General features: G+C 40.4%; 1 protein-coding gene across 2 annotated transcripts in view; it reads left to right on the plus strand.

Moving 5' to 3' along the window:
- Nucleotides 1–19192, plus strand: part of grid2 (glutamate receptor, ionotropic, delta 2) — a 467345-nt gene that overhangs the window by 290203 nt on the left and 157950 nt on the right. For both annotated transcript variants that reach the window (XM_023395024.2, XM_087170650.1), the window contains exon 5: nt 18448–18501. In XM_023395024.2, coding sequence (XP_023250792.1) covers nt 18448–18501 — 54 coding nt within the window. The remainder of the gene's footprint in view (nt 1–18447; nt 18502–19192) is intronic.

Raw genomic sequence — 19192 nt, forward strand, 5'->3', positions numbered from 1 at the left:
GGGGGGGGGTCATGATAGACGGGCAGACACCGGGTAGGTGGACAGAACAGAAGGCCCACTGAGGTTTATTTTAAGAAAAGAAGCAATGACAAAGTGAAGTGATGTGTAAAAAAAAAAAAGATAGGTGGCTCAGGAAAGCAGGGAGATAGGGAAAGAAGTTGAGGGATCAGTTGAGGTGTGGAAAATGGGAGGGTAAAGTGGCATACAAAGACGAGTAGGGATTAACAAAGATTAAGGTGTCTTCAGATACATTTTAACTGATAAATGTGGTGACTCTTAGACTTATTTTACAAAACTTCAAAAACTAATGGACTTCCTATCAGCTACAATACAGATTGCTCAGGGCTTTCACGTTTATCTCAAATTAATACTCACATGCATGGCTCAGACCTTTATGACTTTGAAATTTGTATTTTTTCCTTAGTAGAGGTCAGTGGAAAAGTGATTTAGAAGAGCAAGGTGGAAAGCTGGGACAGATAAAGAGGCATAAATGGATGATGCAGAGTGTGAAGGATGAACATGTGAAGAGCAAAGTGAATAGAAAAGGTAAAGAGAAATATTCATGGACAGAAAGCAGAGCAGTCGTAAACTGAGAAGAATCGGTAAAAACATCCATTTAGATTGTACACTCCAGTCAATAGCTCTAACATTTGTTGTTCCATTCCCATTTATTGTTCACACACACACTAGAAAGAAAGTAGTCATACTAAATTGGTACAGAATTGACAAATAAAATGTTCTCTGTGTGTTACTCATATGCCAGTTGCCATATTTCCTCATATACTGACTACAGCCTTTATTTACCTCAGCAGCATGTATAATCGGCCATATTTTAGTATGAAGACCTGTTCTGATCTGTCCCCGTTTGCCCTGTTAAAGATACTGCAGTACGCTGTTAATACAAACTCACCACTTCCACTAACTGTTTCAGATACGTGTGGCAATGGACAGAGACACTTCATTTCTTAACAGGGCTTTTAGTATGAAACATTATATGTTGTGTGTTACTGCAAACTACAAACAGACACACACACATATCAAAAAAGAGAGAGAGAAAGAGAGAGATAGGATTTTCTGCCCCCCATTTTTCTAGTGCAGCTAAAAGGGCACTTAAAGGGCTCGGCTCTGGTTCTCTCCTTGAACTTTATCACCAGACAGAGGTGGCATTATGTTCTTATCTCAACAAACAGGGTGTGTGTATGTGTGTGTGTGTGTGTGTGTGATGCACGATGACATTAGGGTTTTTATCTGTGCACATGGAGGTGGAAGCACAATGATTATAGAGCATTACTGCTAAAGGACTGGAGGCTTGGTCATTTGAGTGTGTCTGTGTGTGTATGTGAGGAGCACCAAAGGTTAGTGCTATTGACTTCTGCTAGTACAGCCTCTAATGGGGATGCCAGTAAGTACTTTAGAGATGATACGGATTTGTGTGTGCGTGCGTGTGTGTGTGTGTGCGTGTGTGTGTGTGTGTGTGAGGTTGTCATCCCACATTTTTTTTGAGTTTGCCAATGTGCTTATCTGTTGTCTGTTTCTCTCTCCTCTCCCATTTCCCCTCCACGAACACCCACATGCGCAAACACACACACACACACACACACACACACACACACACACACACACACTTTACCGCACTTACACAGTCTCCATGCACTGTATGCCCTACAAGCATCCTTTAGGTCCCTACTCTTCCACTATCATGTTGCCATCTCTATCAGTTTATCTTGCCTTTATCAGTGTACCTCCCTTCACCCTCATGCACCCACCCACACACACACACACACACACACACACACACACACAGTTTTAATTCCACACGTGCAAGTCTCAACACAGGCCACAGATCATTATATCAAATGATCAGATGACACATACGTACAAACACAATGAACAGGGAAACAGTGGAGTAAGTGGGATGGAAAAATGAAGTGTCTTCCCTCCGTCCTTCCTGTCCTTCCTCTCCTCCCCCTACTTCCGCTGCTTCGATTATGGAGCATGTTTTGGGCTGTTGCATCCTCTGGTAATTCCTGTACTCAGTTCCTGAGGGGATTTATGCTATTGAAGATGTATTAGATGTGCAATCAGAATTGTCTTAGGTGAAAGAGAGGGCGATCAGAAAGAGGAAGATAAAGAGAGAAGAGACGGAGAGAGATGAAGCACAATGAAATCAGAAATGAGAGAGGGCAGTTTATGTGAGAGACAAATGCAGGCAGAGAGTGTGTGCAGTGAAGAAAGACAAATGGGGAGATGATCGTGGATGGGAGACCCAGGGAAAAGACTCAGAAACAGATAAAAGCATGAGATGTTTCAATAGAAGACTTTCTGTTTGTACAGTACCTTGCTAACAGCTGACAATAAAACAAAAGGCTTGCTTTTCCAAAAGCCTCTTACTGCGTATGGCTGGATGGACACAAACAACGTAGTAGCTTTTAAGGGGAGAATCTGACATGTACACTCCAGTGGAATGAATCCTGTGTTTGTTTTTAGTTCTGGCAGAGAGCGGAAATGTTGTCCTTACAACACCCGGGCAGTTACAGATACCCGAACAGTGACGAATACAAGGGAATCAGTTAAGGCTGCCACTAACGACTATTTTTCTATAGATTATATATTATAGATCGACTATCTTACCAATTTGTCGATTAATCCCGACGATTAATTTTCCTTCAGAAAACTTAAATGACACACTGGCACGTTCAATCAACATAGAATGAGCCCAGATTCTAGCCTTAACGTTTTCTCAAACCCTTAGGCTCTTCAATGCTAATACTAAGGTAGCAGGCAGCTTTATGAGAGTATTTAGCAGCTACAAGGACAAAAGGTATTAAAAGCTCTCCCTACTAATGAATAGACAACACTTACAAATGAAATAATCCTTCACATTTTTGTGACTGATCACACTGTGCGCCATTATAAATAATAATCACAAAATAACACTGGTTAAACAAGGCTTATAGTGAAGGGATTTTAACTGTGATTTGCTCATCCTCTCAAAGTCAGAGCCAAGCCACTAACGTTATGGATGAGTATCATTAGGACTTTATCTTCATCTTATCCATACCCTTATTGATCCAGCTCATATTATTACTGGTTCTTTATCATTAGCCTACTAAAGAATTGTTGTTGTTTTTAAATGATCATCTTTAAAAAAGAATAAATTCAGAACAGGATTAGAATCGATTGGGCTGGTTTGTCTCAGACAGTCGATCAGTTTACAACAATCTGCACCATTTTAAGAATTGATAATCAGTCAGACTTACATACTGACACATTTCGTTTTAGCTTTTCCAATTTGCTGTTCGCTTAACCAGAGTATTGTTGTTGTGTAAAAGATACTGGGAGACGATGGACAAAATAGTTGAAAATATCTTTTTTCTGGATACTTGTTGAACAGGTGGTTTGATACTAGGTTATATAAAGATATTGTTTGTTTTTTTTTTGTTTTTTTTAGAGGGGTGTGATTAAATGATTAAAACACATTTTTTCAGCTGGCCCTGTCCACAGCAGCACATCGCTCAGCTTCTGTGCAGGCGCTCCCGGCTGCTTCTCTAAACTGGAAGCACACTGATCTGAATCTACTGCAGGTAATAAACTGACTATAGATAACTACCTCACACAACCCCACATCCAATAACCCGAACTTCACTTAAAGTTCTTTCAGCTTCAAACACTTAAGAACCGAAAATAGAATTTTTGAACAAAGAGCCATTACATTGTCTGTACAGAAACTGTCATCACTACATAAAAGACAGCACTAGTTGTTTGTTCCTCCTTCTAGGCCACTGCGTTCTTCCAAGAAATGTCGTCTGGCATTGCCATCCCTGCACAAATGGCAATCACAGTCCAGATTGTTCTTATTCCTCGATAGTGGAATGAGCTATGCTGTCAGAGCAGGGGCGTCCCTCTCTATCTTCAAGAATCTCTTGAAGACTCATGTCTTCCGAGAACACCACCTCCCCTAACACCTTTAACATCCTAATATGCCTAACTCACACTTTCAGTGCACTTCTCTACCTGATTTCCTTGCACTTTGTCTTATTGAACAGGTTTGGTATTCAGTACTTACTTCAAGGTCCCTGACTGTACTGCGACTTTAGTGTCCTCCTCACTTGTAAGTCGCTTTGGATAAAAGCATCTGCCAAAAGAGTAAAAGTGATGTAATGAAATTACGTATGTTTCTGTTTTCCTGACAAGCAACCTCTTGTGGTTATGTGACTATCATCATAGTGTAACATGGTTATGCCACCAAAACCTTTTAGGAAGGAGGTTGGAGAAGATTGTGGACAAAGTGTGTGATTTCTACACCAGAGTGCAGCTTTGCGTTGTCTGTACCGACAGTCGGTTTTGATTTCTTTTGAACTATGAAGGCAATCTTTTCCCCAGCAGTCTTCATGTTTCATTTCATATTTGCACATTGTATTTTTGATGGTTCAATTCAAGTATCATACTGTATAATCCCTTTGTATAAGCTTGTTGACTGCAGCTTGAGCTGAATACTGTATCGTGATGAAAACTGACAACTCTCTGCCATGCTGTGTCAAGAAAACACACACACACACACACACATACGCACGCACATACAGAGTACAATTTCTAAACACTCCAACCCATGGAGACCCTCTGCTGTGTGTGTGCAAGCCTGTATGTTTGTGTCGGTTTGTGCATTTATTGTGTGCACATGTGAGGGATCACAGGGATGAGTGTAGTTGTTTGAGTCGCGTGTATGTGCGTTGATTTATTTATTATTATGTTATTATTATTTTAGTAAAACTCACCCATTTACATTCTATACAGATTAGTTTGTCCGTCACATGTGATATTTGACAGAGCTTGGGCTGCATTGAACTAACTTGCAGAACAGTATCATTTCATCACACTATTTCAGCATTTTCACAATTGCCGGTTGGTCCAAGAGGAGAGCGACAATTGCATGACAAAAGTTGGTGCCATATTTGTTACTGATTAGCCCAGAAGCAAAGGTGTAATTCTTGGACAGATGGTCTATTCACTGCTGCCTTTTGGTTTAATTTTTCATCTCACCTCTTTCTTTTTCTTTCATGTCTTTTTTTCCTTGTTCACCTCCCCTTTGCTCTCATTTTCTTTTCTCTCCTGTTCACATCACTTACTGTTGTGTTCTGCTCAGACTATTTGGTATTGCACTGATAACACTGGATTTCTTTCTCTTTTTAAATGTACTTGAAGATGCATGTGTCTCTGTGTTTCTCTCAGTTGCACAAACAAAGAAATAATACACAGTAACACATGCTTGCCATCATGTTATCGCCTTCTCTCTGGTCTCGGTAATAGCGTCAGGCTCAGGGTGAAACTAGTCTCCTCACCATAGGTCCCAGCTGGAAATAGAGGAATACAATGGTTTATAAATGAGAGGGGCAGAAGATGCAATCTGTCTTAGGGTCAGCTGATCTATTAATCACAGCTTTACTTTGATTTTAGGTCACATGGCCTCATGACTTTGATTTTGCAGAAAGCACTTTGTGTCTAAGTTGTGTTAACTTATTTATTAAGCTTCCCGCATGCTATCAGCAAGAACTAGAACTTCTCCTTTGTGAAGGAATGTAATTGAAATTACTGATGGCATCTTTTAGTTTGTCTCAGTAGGTAGGCTGTAAATTCATCTTAGCATTATTAGGGGTGTAATAGGCTAAAATAGGTTCTTTGATACAGATTTTCATCAAAAGTTCAAATTTCACCACAATATGTCCATGTCCACTAGAATGTGTTAGCACGTGTATCATATGATTAGATTACCACAGCTCTGTAGCTCTCCTAAATGAAGGAGGTAGGATGACTGTCCTTGTTTAAGAACACTAATTGAAAGCTTTTTGGGCCATTAAGGACCATCATCAACTCCAAGCTGCAAAATACAGGCACTTGAGCAAAGTTGTTAGTCAAGACAAAAATGTTAGTCTCCATTTTAAACACAGTGAATCATATGGGTCATATGGGATTAAAATGCCATTGTTATAGGTTTTCTTTTTTGGTTTCCTTCCATTTATTTGATAACTCGGATGTCCCTGTTATCCTTAGAGCGACTCCAATGTGATGCAATCCTCTACACCATCACTTCCTTATTCTACTCTCCTGATGCTTCATTTCAGAGAAAATATTGCATATGCTGTTAAATTGTGACTTCCTTTGGAAAACTAGAAAGCCACTTAATATCTCATTAACACAAAGATGATGCTGCATAGGCTTTTAAGTTTAATCAAAGTAAGATCTGAGAAACAACTATCATAACAATAGAACAATATATAGGGGTCAGTTCATTTTGATTTGTATTAACTAAATATGTAATTAGTAACTCAATTTCACTGCTGAGAGCACACCCTTACAGAATTTCAAGGAATGATCTTATTACATTGTAATGTAAAGTCTTTTCATCTCTTAAAGCTTAGGGTAGGAAATAATGATTTCTTAATTAAAATGGTTTAAATTGACCTACATTATGCCAAGCTGCAGTCAGCCTCCTCAGTTACCTGTAAAACATGAGCGCACAGTGTGGTCAGCTCCTCTGGCTCACAACTTTAGCATATGCTTCAACCCCTGGAGGCCAGATCAGATGTGTAATTGAGGACCAGAACATCTGCTACTCTTCACCATATGCAGCTGGTTATTCCTCAAACACCAACCCTTCATCCTGTGACACTACTATGACCTGTCTCGCTCGTCCCAGTGGTGAGTGCGTAATTTCATGTTGTAAAGTTCTTACACCAACACCTTTTATCAATTCAGCCTATGTAAGACTATGACTCACACTGATCCCATATGCTCCTAAGCCCCAACCTTACTGTTCCCTGGCTGAAGTTTTAGCAACCCCCTCCCCTGATATGAAATTATAATTTATTCTAGCAAGGAATTGAAATAAAGAACTGCAGTGTTAACTAGCAGCTTAAATGAGTTAACACTATCTACCCTTTAACCTAGGTTGACAGGAGCAAAACTTCTTCACTACCACAAAAATAAGATTTGCTGTATAACACTTAAAATTATAATGTGTTATTCTGGACAACGCTGGACAAGTGAATACTGAATGAGAACATTTTTATAATTTTGCTGTTATATATGCTGAGAAAACAGGATCTTAGAGTCCTGTTTTTAGGCATTTTCAGTACTGTTAAAATACTGCTCTGTTCTTCTGTTGATGTGTAAATGTGACTTTAATCCTGATAGATAGCTGTATTAATGCAGGCTTGCTGTTGATTAAAAGATTCATATTTCTTGTGGTTATTGGTTTTGTGGATGAAACATGATCTGCCAGCAGGGGACAGCTGGGCGTTGTGACTTTGTTGTTCTGTGTGTGTATCTCTGCCCTCTGCCTGTTGTAAATGAACTGATCCTTCTCTGTCTGACTCCTCAGTGAAAAAACTTAATGTATCTGGAAAATTCTGTGTAAAAATTTGTAAGTTCATTCTTCAGACAGAGTGTGTACCATGTTCATACACAGTATGTGTGTGCCTTTGTGCATGCTTGACATTTGTGAAGATAAACCTATAGCTTGTGTCATGAACAATTGACCTATGGTGTATTTTTCATAAAGTGCAGTCAAGGAGAGGGGTAGTGGGAGTGACAGATAGAGGGATGGACTGCGAACAGATGAAAAGAGGTAGAGGAATCATTTTATATTGGGTCAAAGATTAGTCAACCTGGAGAAGCCAAGCTGGCTTACAGGAACACTTCAGCAGCTTGGGCAACACGCACACACACACACACACACACATGCACACACACACACACACACACACACACACACACACACACACGCACACGCACACGCACACACACGCACGTTTTCCCTCCCTATCACAGACACACAAGCATGCACACACAAGTGTTTACAAGCTTCCTTTCCCCCTGTCTGTCGATCCATCTATCTCCATCTGTCTCGCTCTCGCACTCTCTCACACACAGACATGCACACAGCCAACCTTTCAGTCCTCTCGTCTGACCTTGCCATAGGCAATTTCAGTTGGCATGGGTTCTGACATTTTAGGGCACGGGTTAATCTTGTAATTCGCCTGTGTTCTGCTCTCTTCTGTCCTGTTTTTCTCTGCACTGACATGACCTCCCGTCAGTTGGGCCACTGAGCTAATGTGGAGCATTTTTTTTGTTGCTGCAGTTGTCGTAAAGATGTTTTACAGAAGCTTATAAAAGCCTGTAATCTGAAGATGATTGTCTGTTCTTTTGGCTCATATTCTACTTTTAAACTTATATTGATATTGCATCAATATGAGGGAACAGTATTACTTAGAATTACTGGCCCGTTCTTGGATGTGTAAAATATCTGAAGTGTACGGAGTCTCATTAAACATTTTACTAGTGTAAACCCAGTGGCTTTTTGTGGAGTGGGGGTGCAGAATATTTATCAAATAATCTTCACAGGGAGATGGAAGTGGGTTATAAATTCATCGCATTCAGTGTCATGATTAAATATTTTTAAATGTAGTGTTTATTCTGTTTAGTTTAATTTATTAGATGCCTGCCAACCAAAAAGTCGTTTTTTCCACAGATAGATATAAAACAGTTTTGTAGCAATTTATCTTGTAAACTAGCTTTAATTGCCCTGCATACAAAAACCTCCTCCTCCTCCTTATTATCACCATCACGATCATCATCATCATCATCATCATCATCATCATCATCATCATCATCATCATCATCATCATCATCATCATCATCATGTAACTGCGAAATTAGGTGTGCAACCATCTCCGCCCTTAAAAAGCTTTCTGCAACAGAACAGTGTTGTAAGTTACCTATCACTGAGCTGTCTGTGTTCAGTTAAGGACTGCCTGACCAAAAATGTTTATTTATGAGACCCTGTCAGTGATGTTTCCATTTAAGGTATCTGTAGTGACACTTAACCATTAAAAGACTTTTTGTAGTATACCTTTATTTGATGTACAGTAAAGTACACTGTTACACTATCATTGCAAAGAATTTTAAACTGATTATAAACAATGCCATGTGTAAATGATCAGGAATATGCAGAATGCAAGCTTGTAAACTGAATCTATATTGACTTATTAGCCAGGTTCCTACTGTAGCTTGATGGATAGATGGATTTTTAACATGGGTTATGGACATGCATACTAAATGTGTGAAATGAAAAAAAATCACCCTATCCCCCTTGTGCGACTGGAAAAAGCTGTTAGCAAATCAATTAAAGAACATACACAAACATACACACACAAATACACATGCACACACAACTGTTTACCTTAGACCTATCAAGACGGCTTATTCTATTTGTTCCAGCCATTGATCTGTTCATATCTAAATGTCAGGGTGGATATCATCATATTTACTGGGGAGCTGAATGTTGTGTATGTGTGCAATTATATGCTCATGCTTGTGTGTGTGTGTGTGTGTGTGTGTGTGTGTGTGTGTGTGTGTGTGTGTGTGTGTGTGTGTGTGAGAGAGAGTGTATGTGTGTGAGAGTGTATGTGTGTGTGTGTGTGTGTGAGTGAGTGTGAGTGTGTTATATATTCTCTCTGTGGATACGACAGTGTAGCTTGCTCCTGTGGTCTGATCAATAAACTGAAAGGCTGACATGCACACACAAATCCGCAAAGTTGTGTGTGCTTCTGCGTACACACACACACACACACAGAGTTCAAAGATGATAGATGTCTTGCATGTTGGCCCTGTTACCCTTTGCCATCACAACACATACAATCAAAGACCTTCAGTGTCCTAGCATTATATTATATGTCAAGACAGAAAGAGGAAAAAAAGAGACAGGGAGAGAGAAAGAGAGAGAGTGAGAGAGAGAGAGAAACTTAAAGCTACTGAGAAATGTCTGCTGTAAGGACAAAAAACAAGTGAATGGCTGCTCTTTTTTCCCCTCGTTTTCATCAGAAAGTGAGTGATTGATCAATATTGCCGATGGTGTGTGTGGTGGGTTGGTGAGCAGGCCAGGACCTTGTCGAGATGAAGTTTGGTGGCTGTTGTTGAATGTGACAGCTCTCTATTGTGTGTGTGTGTGTGTGTGTGTGTGTGTGTGTGTGTGTGTGTGTGTGTGTGTGTGCGTGTGCGTGCGTGCGTGCGTGTGTGCACGTGCGTGCACGTGTGCATGTGTGGGCAAGACAGAGAGAGAGAGAAATAGAGTAAGAGACCTTGTCAAATGGGCTTTGCAAAGAGACTGTTCTTGAGCAATCGCTAAAAAACACACGTAAATTAACACAGACACACACACATAGCTGCAATCTGCATTTTTCAATATCTCTCTTTCTCTCTCCCCCACCAGCACAGCCTTTATAGACTTTGTAGATCATTGGTGTGTGACCACGGCTGGATCAGACTAATTAAACAGACAGTAATGGTAGTGATTTAGAGTCATTAGTTTTGGGAGGAATCACACAGGCCTTTGACACCCCTCTGACTCATCTCATGGTATGGTCCAGTGCATCCAAGACCAAGACTTCATTACGTTGCCCTTTGTTTCCTGTTGAAACATCCCTTTTTATACTGTAATGCTTTACATAAAAGTCACTGTTCTTTAGCTCTCTGGGATTTTAAATGGGATGTTGTCACCATAAACTGTTTTTTTTTTACAAATATATTTTGTTTACACTTTTTCACACTTGGTCTCTTGCTTTGTTCTCCTGCTGTCATGCTGCTCAGCCAAATGCCTCCATATCAAAAAATGAAAAATATTCTGCCACTGCTTCCTCTTTTGCCAGCTTGTACACCTCAGTAGACAGCATTTATTTATTTATTTTACAGAGTGATATTATCTGAAATTTTCATTTTATAGCCATGACATGCTACAAAACACACTAGAATTTGACTCTGAGAAGGTAAAAATGAACACTTGACAATTATGTTTCATATGCCACTGCCATATTTGTAGCATTCATTTTGCAAAATCTCCACAAGAGACCTCTCATTGATTTTTTACTAAGAACTAAAATCTAATGTGTGCACAGTTTATAAATGTTTTAATGGATTTATTAATCATATGCCATTTGTCCAACTCAATCACTGCACACTTTCATCAAAATGCATGCCATTACTCTACACTACAATGAGTGCATACCTTTTATGCCTAAGTGGCCCCACTATATTATGTTAGATTTATTGCTTACTTAAGTTTCCCTCCACCATGATGTTTTTCTTAAATTTTTATGGTTTTTCAAGGTCTAGTGTTACTCAAAGTCTTCTAAAGCAATATGAACAAAACACACAGACAACATACACAGATGTGTTGAAAATTATACACAATAGTTACTGTTTATTCTTGGCTGGATTTGCTGTGTCAGTGGGCTATAGGCAGGATACTCTCTCCACGGCTGGGTTAAAATTTAACAATTCTCCACCTGGCTTTGTGGGTGGAAACAACTCATACTACATAATGTTGCTTTCCAAAGAGCTCATCTAACATGGATATTCACTCCTTCAGTCATGGCTGTCATATCCCAGATGTGTAGGTACATGTGTGTTGAGTCAGTTCATGTCTCGGCATAACAAGCACCTATCATCTAATCTATTTTCATCATGATGTATGTGAGTGCATGTGGTGTGATGTACACATTTGTATTTGTTTATTAATGCAACATGGCAGCGGAGGAATAAACAAAAGGCTTGAGATTAGCAATTTTAGCACCTTGTGTGCTAACAGAATGCATGCCAGTGGAGTGCATGTGTGTGTCTGTGTGTGTGTGTGTGTGTGTGTGTGTGTGTGTGTGTATATCCTTGTGTTTGCCTGTTTGCACACCATCAGTCTGAGCTCAGCGCTCCTCTGCCAAGTATGTAAATCCATAGAGCAAAGCAGTGTCATAATGCACCGCCCTCTGCTTGACATTCTTTCTTTTTAACACACAAATGTGCACACACATACTTGACATCAAGACACACACAATCAAACATGCATAAGGCGCACTGTGGGAGTAGCATGAGTGAGGCGAGTGACATTAAGCCTAAATGGCAGTGGTGGCATGCAGCAGTTATGGGAGAAAATGCTTCAGTTAGCATGCACTAAATGTTCAATTCATAAACAGGGAGGGGGAGAGAGGGGGAGAATGAATGGTAGAGACAGGTTGAATGAGAATGAAGTGAGAGGAGGAGAGAGTACACTCCTCCCCTTATTTTGAATAAGAGTGGTAATCTTTTAATGTACTTGGTAACATTTCTGAGACATGCAAATTAGACACAGGGAAAAAGTGTGTGATTAGGTAAGAGAGAGAGAGGGAATCGAAGAGGAAGGTGCAAAGAGGTTACATAGCTCCCTCGTTGATGAAATGGAGTGCTTAAGTGGGAACAAGTAAAACTGAGTTGTAAGAAGAGCCTTAGTAAAATCTAACTCTGATCTCCGTCATATTGTTTGAGTAAGAGTTGATACCTTGTTTGATTGACCTGCTGTATGTACATACGAATGTCCTGACTGACTGTCTGAGTGATCATATTTCTACCGTTGGTCAGTGCAATGCCACATGACTGGACAGTTTAGGGTGCCTACAGCCGCCCTGGTTTCCCAAATGCTCTGAAGCTGCAGGGAATTGCCAATTAATCAATTAGGATGACAGTGAAGCAGAAGTGATATCTCTCCTTACATCTCATCTCAGAACAGCATTCTGCCTTTCATCGTGCAATTTACTGCCTACCTGTGGTGGCAGCAGGGTATTATCTATGAAACTTTCTTTGACCACAGGGTATTACCTATGAAACTTAGTTTGACCACCAGCCGTTGTAACTAACATTTCTGTGGTTTTCGTTGGCGCGAACGTGTCCTATTGCTAAGGGCTGAAGCTCGTCAAGCGGAGAGGACAGCAGCCTTTTTGGGAGGTTTGCACATTGAGGATAATCCTGGGATCTTTGTCCATCGCCAGAGTCTGCTTGTCAAGTTATCATTGACTCACTTTCTACCAATTTGAGATCGGTTATGATATTGCACGCATTATACGCATGCGCAGACCTGTGAGGAAAGGCAGCAGTAGCTTGTACGTAGGAGGAGAGAGTGAGAGCGAGCACAGCTAGCTAGTTAGCTAGCAATTTAGCCCTGAATGTTTAGTGCGATGTATGTGTACCTGAGGCTGTTAGTGCAACAGCTACAACTCTTCAAGACCAAAGTTCCCGCCTCTCCGCTGTTCCTCCCACCTAGAGTCCAGACTGTGAGCCAGGAAAGATTAACAACACTGAGGCTGGAAAATGGAGGAATCACTATTATCATGGTAGTGTTTCATTGTCAACTAATGCTAAATATTTTTTGATATAAGTGATTTTTTTTTAGATATTATTCAGCCATACTGCACATTTTGGATGTTTTGTGTCATCTCAGAAGAGACAAATGCTTGTTCAGCCAGGAAGGTGAAAAGTGAAGATGTCTAGTCAGAGTGCAGCAAGGTGCAGGAGTGAGACTTTCAGCACAGGATAGACAGGCTGCACAAAATCATGAGACATGACAGGCCCTGAATTTATGAGAGATTTTCTTCTACTACTGTCATGATAAGGTTTTGACATTGGTGAAGTAAACATCTGAATCGCACACTGAGTTGGGGAGGTCTCAGCTCCGCTTGCCTGTCTGTAAGATCCACCGCACGCCACTGGTAACTGCTAAGCTAAAGAAACTAGCAAACCTAAATAGCAATTAAACACCAGCAACCAGAAATGAGACATTACGTTACCGCAGGACAGCAATAAAAGAAAAGAAATAAAGGGTTTCGGGCCATTACAATGCTAGAGGGCTTTTAATTTGAAACGATTACAGGAAGTGATGAATTTGTATTTACATGGAACGCAGAAACGATTGACGGCAGCGACTCAAAAGGAGGCTTGGTAGTGTAATAAGGCAGTATGACCAATTAAACAAAGTGAATTAGAAATAAGGACCTGGATCTAATAAAAGTGTATTATGTTCAGGTAGATAAAGTCGACGGTCAGAGGCTGTGCCCTGTGAGAGACGAACAAGGAAAGATAGTCTGTTGTTTCTAACTTTCTTGCTGAGCAATCATTTTATAAATAAATACAGCCGATAAAGACAGGCTTTGTCTTTATCTTATGGGGTGAGGACTTCGTGGTTATAAAATTAGGATTTTAGCAGCATCTACGAGATGGCTTGGAAATTAACACGTCTTAATTTGCCCTGTGTCAGTCACAATTTCACACTTGTTCTGTCTTTTTACAACATAGACAGGAAAAACGTGTGAATTCAGCTGTATTAAAATACTATATATGCAAGCAGGCACATTGAGTAGGAGAGCACTAGGACGTGTTCCACAATGTTTTCAACTATGTCCCCAAAATTCGGCAAATTGACCACATGCAGTCCTGTCTTACACTAGGTTTTGACCTAGTCCTGTTTTTTATATCAGTATCTGTCCGTCTCCGCCTTCCTCTCTCATTGCTGCCCACTGTGTTCCTATTACTCTCATGTTGTAGTTCCTCTGTATATTTGTCTTCTGTCTTACAGCATTCAGGTGAAATGAAGGGTTTGAGATGATAACAGTAATCGTACTCCCCCACCTCAAGACTCTTACAGCCTTATCCCTGGATGCACATATGCAGACACAGAAATACAAATTAATTACAGTAATCAGAATGCAGGCTTGGATAGACCAGGTTGATAGCATAGTAATTTATTGTGAGTGTGTCAGTGGATGCATAACCATATAGCGCAGCAAATAAAATTTCTTTTCTCTGGGCAAATAATGCAGCAGTGGCTGGACCGCAGTGGTAGAAATAGAAATAGATCTGTGCAAATGTGTGTGCTTGGGTTTTTAGATGTTTGTCTACGTGTAACTTTTGTATGTGTGGCTGTACTTTCACAGCTTGTGCTTGCATGTTTAAGTGTGAAGCTTGGATATGCCTAGTTTGGAGGGTGGGCTGTAGGCTATTTGCTTGATTTGATCACAAATAGTGCATGAAATTAAATTACACAACTAATTTTCAATTTAGAGCACTTTATTCAATAGCAACGCCCACTCTCTCTTCAAGCTTCCCCTATGAGGTACTTAGGCAATATCTGCTTTTGCATTAATATTTTTTACCCTCTCACGCATAGACACAAATGGCCACATAGTTGAATATACTGTGTGCTATACATTGTATAAGGTATACTACGGAACAAACAAACAATCACTGGCATTATTTTTTTGTCTCTGAGCATGTTTGAACAACTAAACAGTGAGTTGTGTGTGTGTATATGTGTGTTAAATCTCCACCACTTTTGTCAAATCAGGCCTTGATATGAGCAGCAGACCTTGACTCTGCATGTCAGCCAACTGCAGCCATTTGCCAGAATCAATGATTTTCTCTTTGTTGAACTCCTTCAGGAGTGACAGGTGGACGGAGGTCATTACAGGATCGAAATGGCGTTTGGCTGTATCGTGGCCACTCGATAAAGCACATACGAGACTGGGGTGCACAGTGGTATGATGCTGCAGATCATTCTTAGTTCTCTCTGTCTGCTTTCAGACTTTGAGAAAAGGCTTACTTATATTGACACTGAGTGATTGGATTTGTCCCGGTCCACAGAGTTGGTGTTTGGTGTGTGTGATCTTCTGACTTCAGAGAGTGAGAACTGAGCAGAATTGAAGCTTTTTTGGAGCTGGTCAGAGAGGTCAGAAGGATCCCTGTGGTAGCACTAAGAGAATGATGCCCAGGTGACTCCTGCCTACCTGCAGTATTGGCATTGAGTTGTTAACAAGGCTGCTGTAGTTTGTTAGTTTGTGTGTAGACAAATACACACACACATGCACACATACAAGGCAGTCTTGGGTGTTAGCAGCAGTGTTTGTTGTAGCCCTGGTTGTTTATGCTTGTGCGTGTGTGTGTGTGTGTGTGTGTGAGAGAGAGCGAGTGAGGCAGTGAGTATATTGAACAGTTCCAACCCCTGAGGAGTCATGTCTAGTGTTAGGAGTCTGCCCTTTCGCTAATTAGCTTGAAACATCTGTCCAGACGGCTGCCAGAGGGAGGTCATAATGGGAGAAGTGGAAACACTCACATCCGCTTGCACTTGCATACAAACAAAAACACATCAACATATATTTATTTCCATTATTTTACATACTCAGTTGTGCTCACAAATTAAGCCGCACACATTTTTTGCATTTGCAATTTGTTTAAAAAGTCAAAGATTTGCCCAAAATCCCATGTGAATATTTGCTAAAGTCTTAATGAGCACCAGGGGAAGGGAACATTGAGAAGGACAGTAAGACAGAAAGATAAATATGAAGAGGAACAGAGAATAGAAGACCAGCTCGCCAAACCTCTGTCCTAACTTCTGTCTCTCCTTCCCCCCTCTCTTACCGCTCCTTTCTGTTTTTGCAATTCTCCAACAGACAGAGAAAGAAACAGCATGAGCTGTTTCCATACACAGCGAAGTGGAAGTGAAGCAGACAGAGGTGCTGACAGAAAAGAAAAATTAAGACAAATATTATATTTTGCATTCTCTTGTCTGCCTTACTCCTTGTCTGTGTTGCAACCATGTTTCCTATAGACAGAGTATTTTATGGCAGCTGTCAGTGTTATAATGATGAAGTTTTATGGAGACTCTGGCAGATTAAACCACTATTAGCCATGCTCCGTCACCCTCTCCAGCTGTTGCCTTTTGTTTACGGCTAAAAAGTGTTTTATGACACACAGTGCTATAGTCACCTAGACAATTATGGCTAATGATTTACGAGTGGCACTGTATTTTTACACCAGGAGTGGAGGGGTGGAGGGATGGAGAGAGGGGGAAGGAAAGAAAGGAGCGGGTGCAGTCACAGAGTGAGAAGTGAGCAATTAAAGGAGAGCAGAGATGATGGGATGAGAGGTGAAACGGGGGCAACGACAAGAGAACAAAAGTAGACGGGTCGGGTGGGATTCGGAGAGAAAAAATGGGAGACGAAAGAGGTGAGAGGCAGAAAGTGTTTCTGACAGAAGAAAGTCAAAAACAAGCTAACAAGACTGAAGACTGAGCACTCATTCCTGTTTCAAAAGTAAATAATACGGATGGAGTGGTGTGCCGTGAAAGGGTTTTGTAAAGAGAGATGTGGGTAAATGAATAGAGATGTAATAGAGGTGATAGACAAGAACAGAAAGAGAGTGGATAAGAATTGACAGTGCTGTTTGGTTTGAGAATGGAACGGCTCTTTGGCAACCGAAGAGCAAAACAAAACATCTATTTTTTGCTGCACTGTATCTACTTTGTGTAGATTATTAATGGCGCTGTGCCGTTTATTCTTTAGAAATTTATCCTTTAGCCATCCTTAAATGATGTTCTACTTACTTAATGCCATGTTGCTTGTGTCCACTTTTAAACTCCTGCCCATTTAAGAGACAAAAAGCAAAGCTAAAGGTATATACACTGATAAATGAAACTTAATCACTTCCCAGCTGTGTGAGAGAGGGATCTTGCTGTAGTAAGTAGTTCAAGAAGAAGCTGTTCTCATAGCGTGTGCTTCACCTGTGTATTTATATATGTATTTTGGGTAAAGGAAAACGAGGACACAGAAAGAGAAGGATGGGGTGAGGAGAAGATGAATATAACGCAAATAAAAATGATGTCAACATCATGCTTGTCACAGAAAATAATTGAGAAGGGGTGTTAGACACTGACAGAGTTCACTGATAACAGGAGAGAAGGGCCACTTGGACAAGCAGATAGAGAGTGAGCTTAAAGAAAGTCACTGCTGCTATATAAAATGGATGACATTATAACAGAAATGTACTGTGGGTGCAAATGTACTGGGTGTGTCTGGATTTCCAAATGTTTTTGCCCTGCGTGTGTGTAGTAGCTCTCTCTGTCATCTAGGCAGCACCGTTTCAAAGTGTCCTTGCTGCAGTGTTTAACAATTGTGTAGTTACTGGTTAAGAGTTGACACATATAAATATTTAAGTTGCACCGTTAACAATTCATGGGAAAGGTTTTCTTTTTCCCTGTGCTGAAACACAATATTTTGATGCAGTGTATTTGTGGCTGTGCATGTGTGCGGGTGTGTGTGTGTGTGTGTGATGAAGAGGCAGGGACTTCTCCTTAAAAGTTTGTCTAATATGTGTAAATTAGTGAGAAAAGTGCTAATGTTGAAATGTAAGGGTGTTTTTTTTGTGGGTATTTTGTCACACACAAACAGGTTTTGCCATTTCTGCATGTGTTTGATAAGATTTTTGGCAGATACCTTCAGCACCTTTTGATACAAGTTTTCTCAACTCACTTATGCTGGGTTTCACACTGGGTTTCAGCCTCGCACATTTCCATAATGTTCTTTTCCATAATATTCACACTTCAGAGACCATAAATCACATTACCCAAAACAGAAAACACATTTAAAATGTGACAATAAGGGATTTCTTTCTCTTTAAAAACAAAAAAATACACTACTTTTCTCCTAACCCCTGTCCCATCTTTCAATCTGTCATGTATTTAAAACCTGCTTATTTCTACCAAACCCACGACATTTTCTATTTCCAATTCTAAATGTGACGGTGCGGTTGTTTGTGTTGCAGGTGGTGGAGACCAACCTGGTGGCCTTCGATTGTCACTGGATCCTGATTAATGAGGTGAGTGCCACGGAAATGATTTATGGATAGTGTACTGGGTGTTCCTTCAGTTCCCCTGATTGTTTCAATTATCCTGGGAATATTTATGGTTTTAGACCTAGAACCCCTCTAATCTCTTCAGTGTCCTGGGTGTTTGAAGGAGAGAGGTGCGCTTGCAAAGTTGTTGACTGCTTTTGTTTCAGATCAGTTCATCCAATAACACAACTTGATGACCAAGGACAATTTAGTATATTTTAGTGAGCACCCACGGCTCTCCACTTATTTTACGATAGAGCCACTGTATACAAACAATACATTTTCAGAGATGACAAAGGAGACCTTGAAAGAATTCCCTTAGATGAGCATATATTCCCCGGTTCAAAATCAGTATCGCTACTGAAATATTAAGATCTTTTTGGATTATCGAGAGCAGACAAGCACAGACAGTCCACAAAGTCACTCTCCTACTTCTCAGAGTGTACAGTTTTTGTCCTGTGAGTTTTCTCTCGGCTGTGTTCACAGTCACTGATCAGTTTGACTATTGGTCCTGAGAGAAACATAATTAAACTTTCATGCTCTTGTCTGTAATTTCATATTAACTTTGAGTAGAAGTGCATCTTTGATCTTGCTTCATGAGAAGTGCCTTTTACAAAACCAGCATGATCAGCTACGTGTGTGTGTGTGTGTGTGTGTGTGTGTGTGTGTGTGTGTG

This window comes from Seriola lalandi, unplaced genomic scaffold, assembly GCF_002814215.2.
Source record: "Seriola lalandi dorsalis isolate HSWRI2012SDOR001 ecotype SW California unplaced genomic scaffold, Sedor1 jcf7180002054955, whole genome shotgun sequence".
Taxonomy (NCBI): Eukaryota; Metazoa; Chordata; class Actinopteri; order Carangiformes; family Carangidae; genus Seriola; species Seriola lalandi.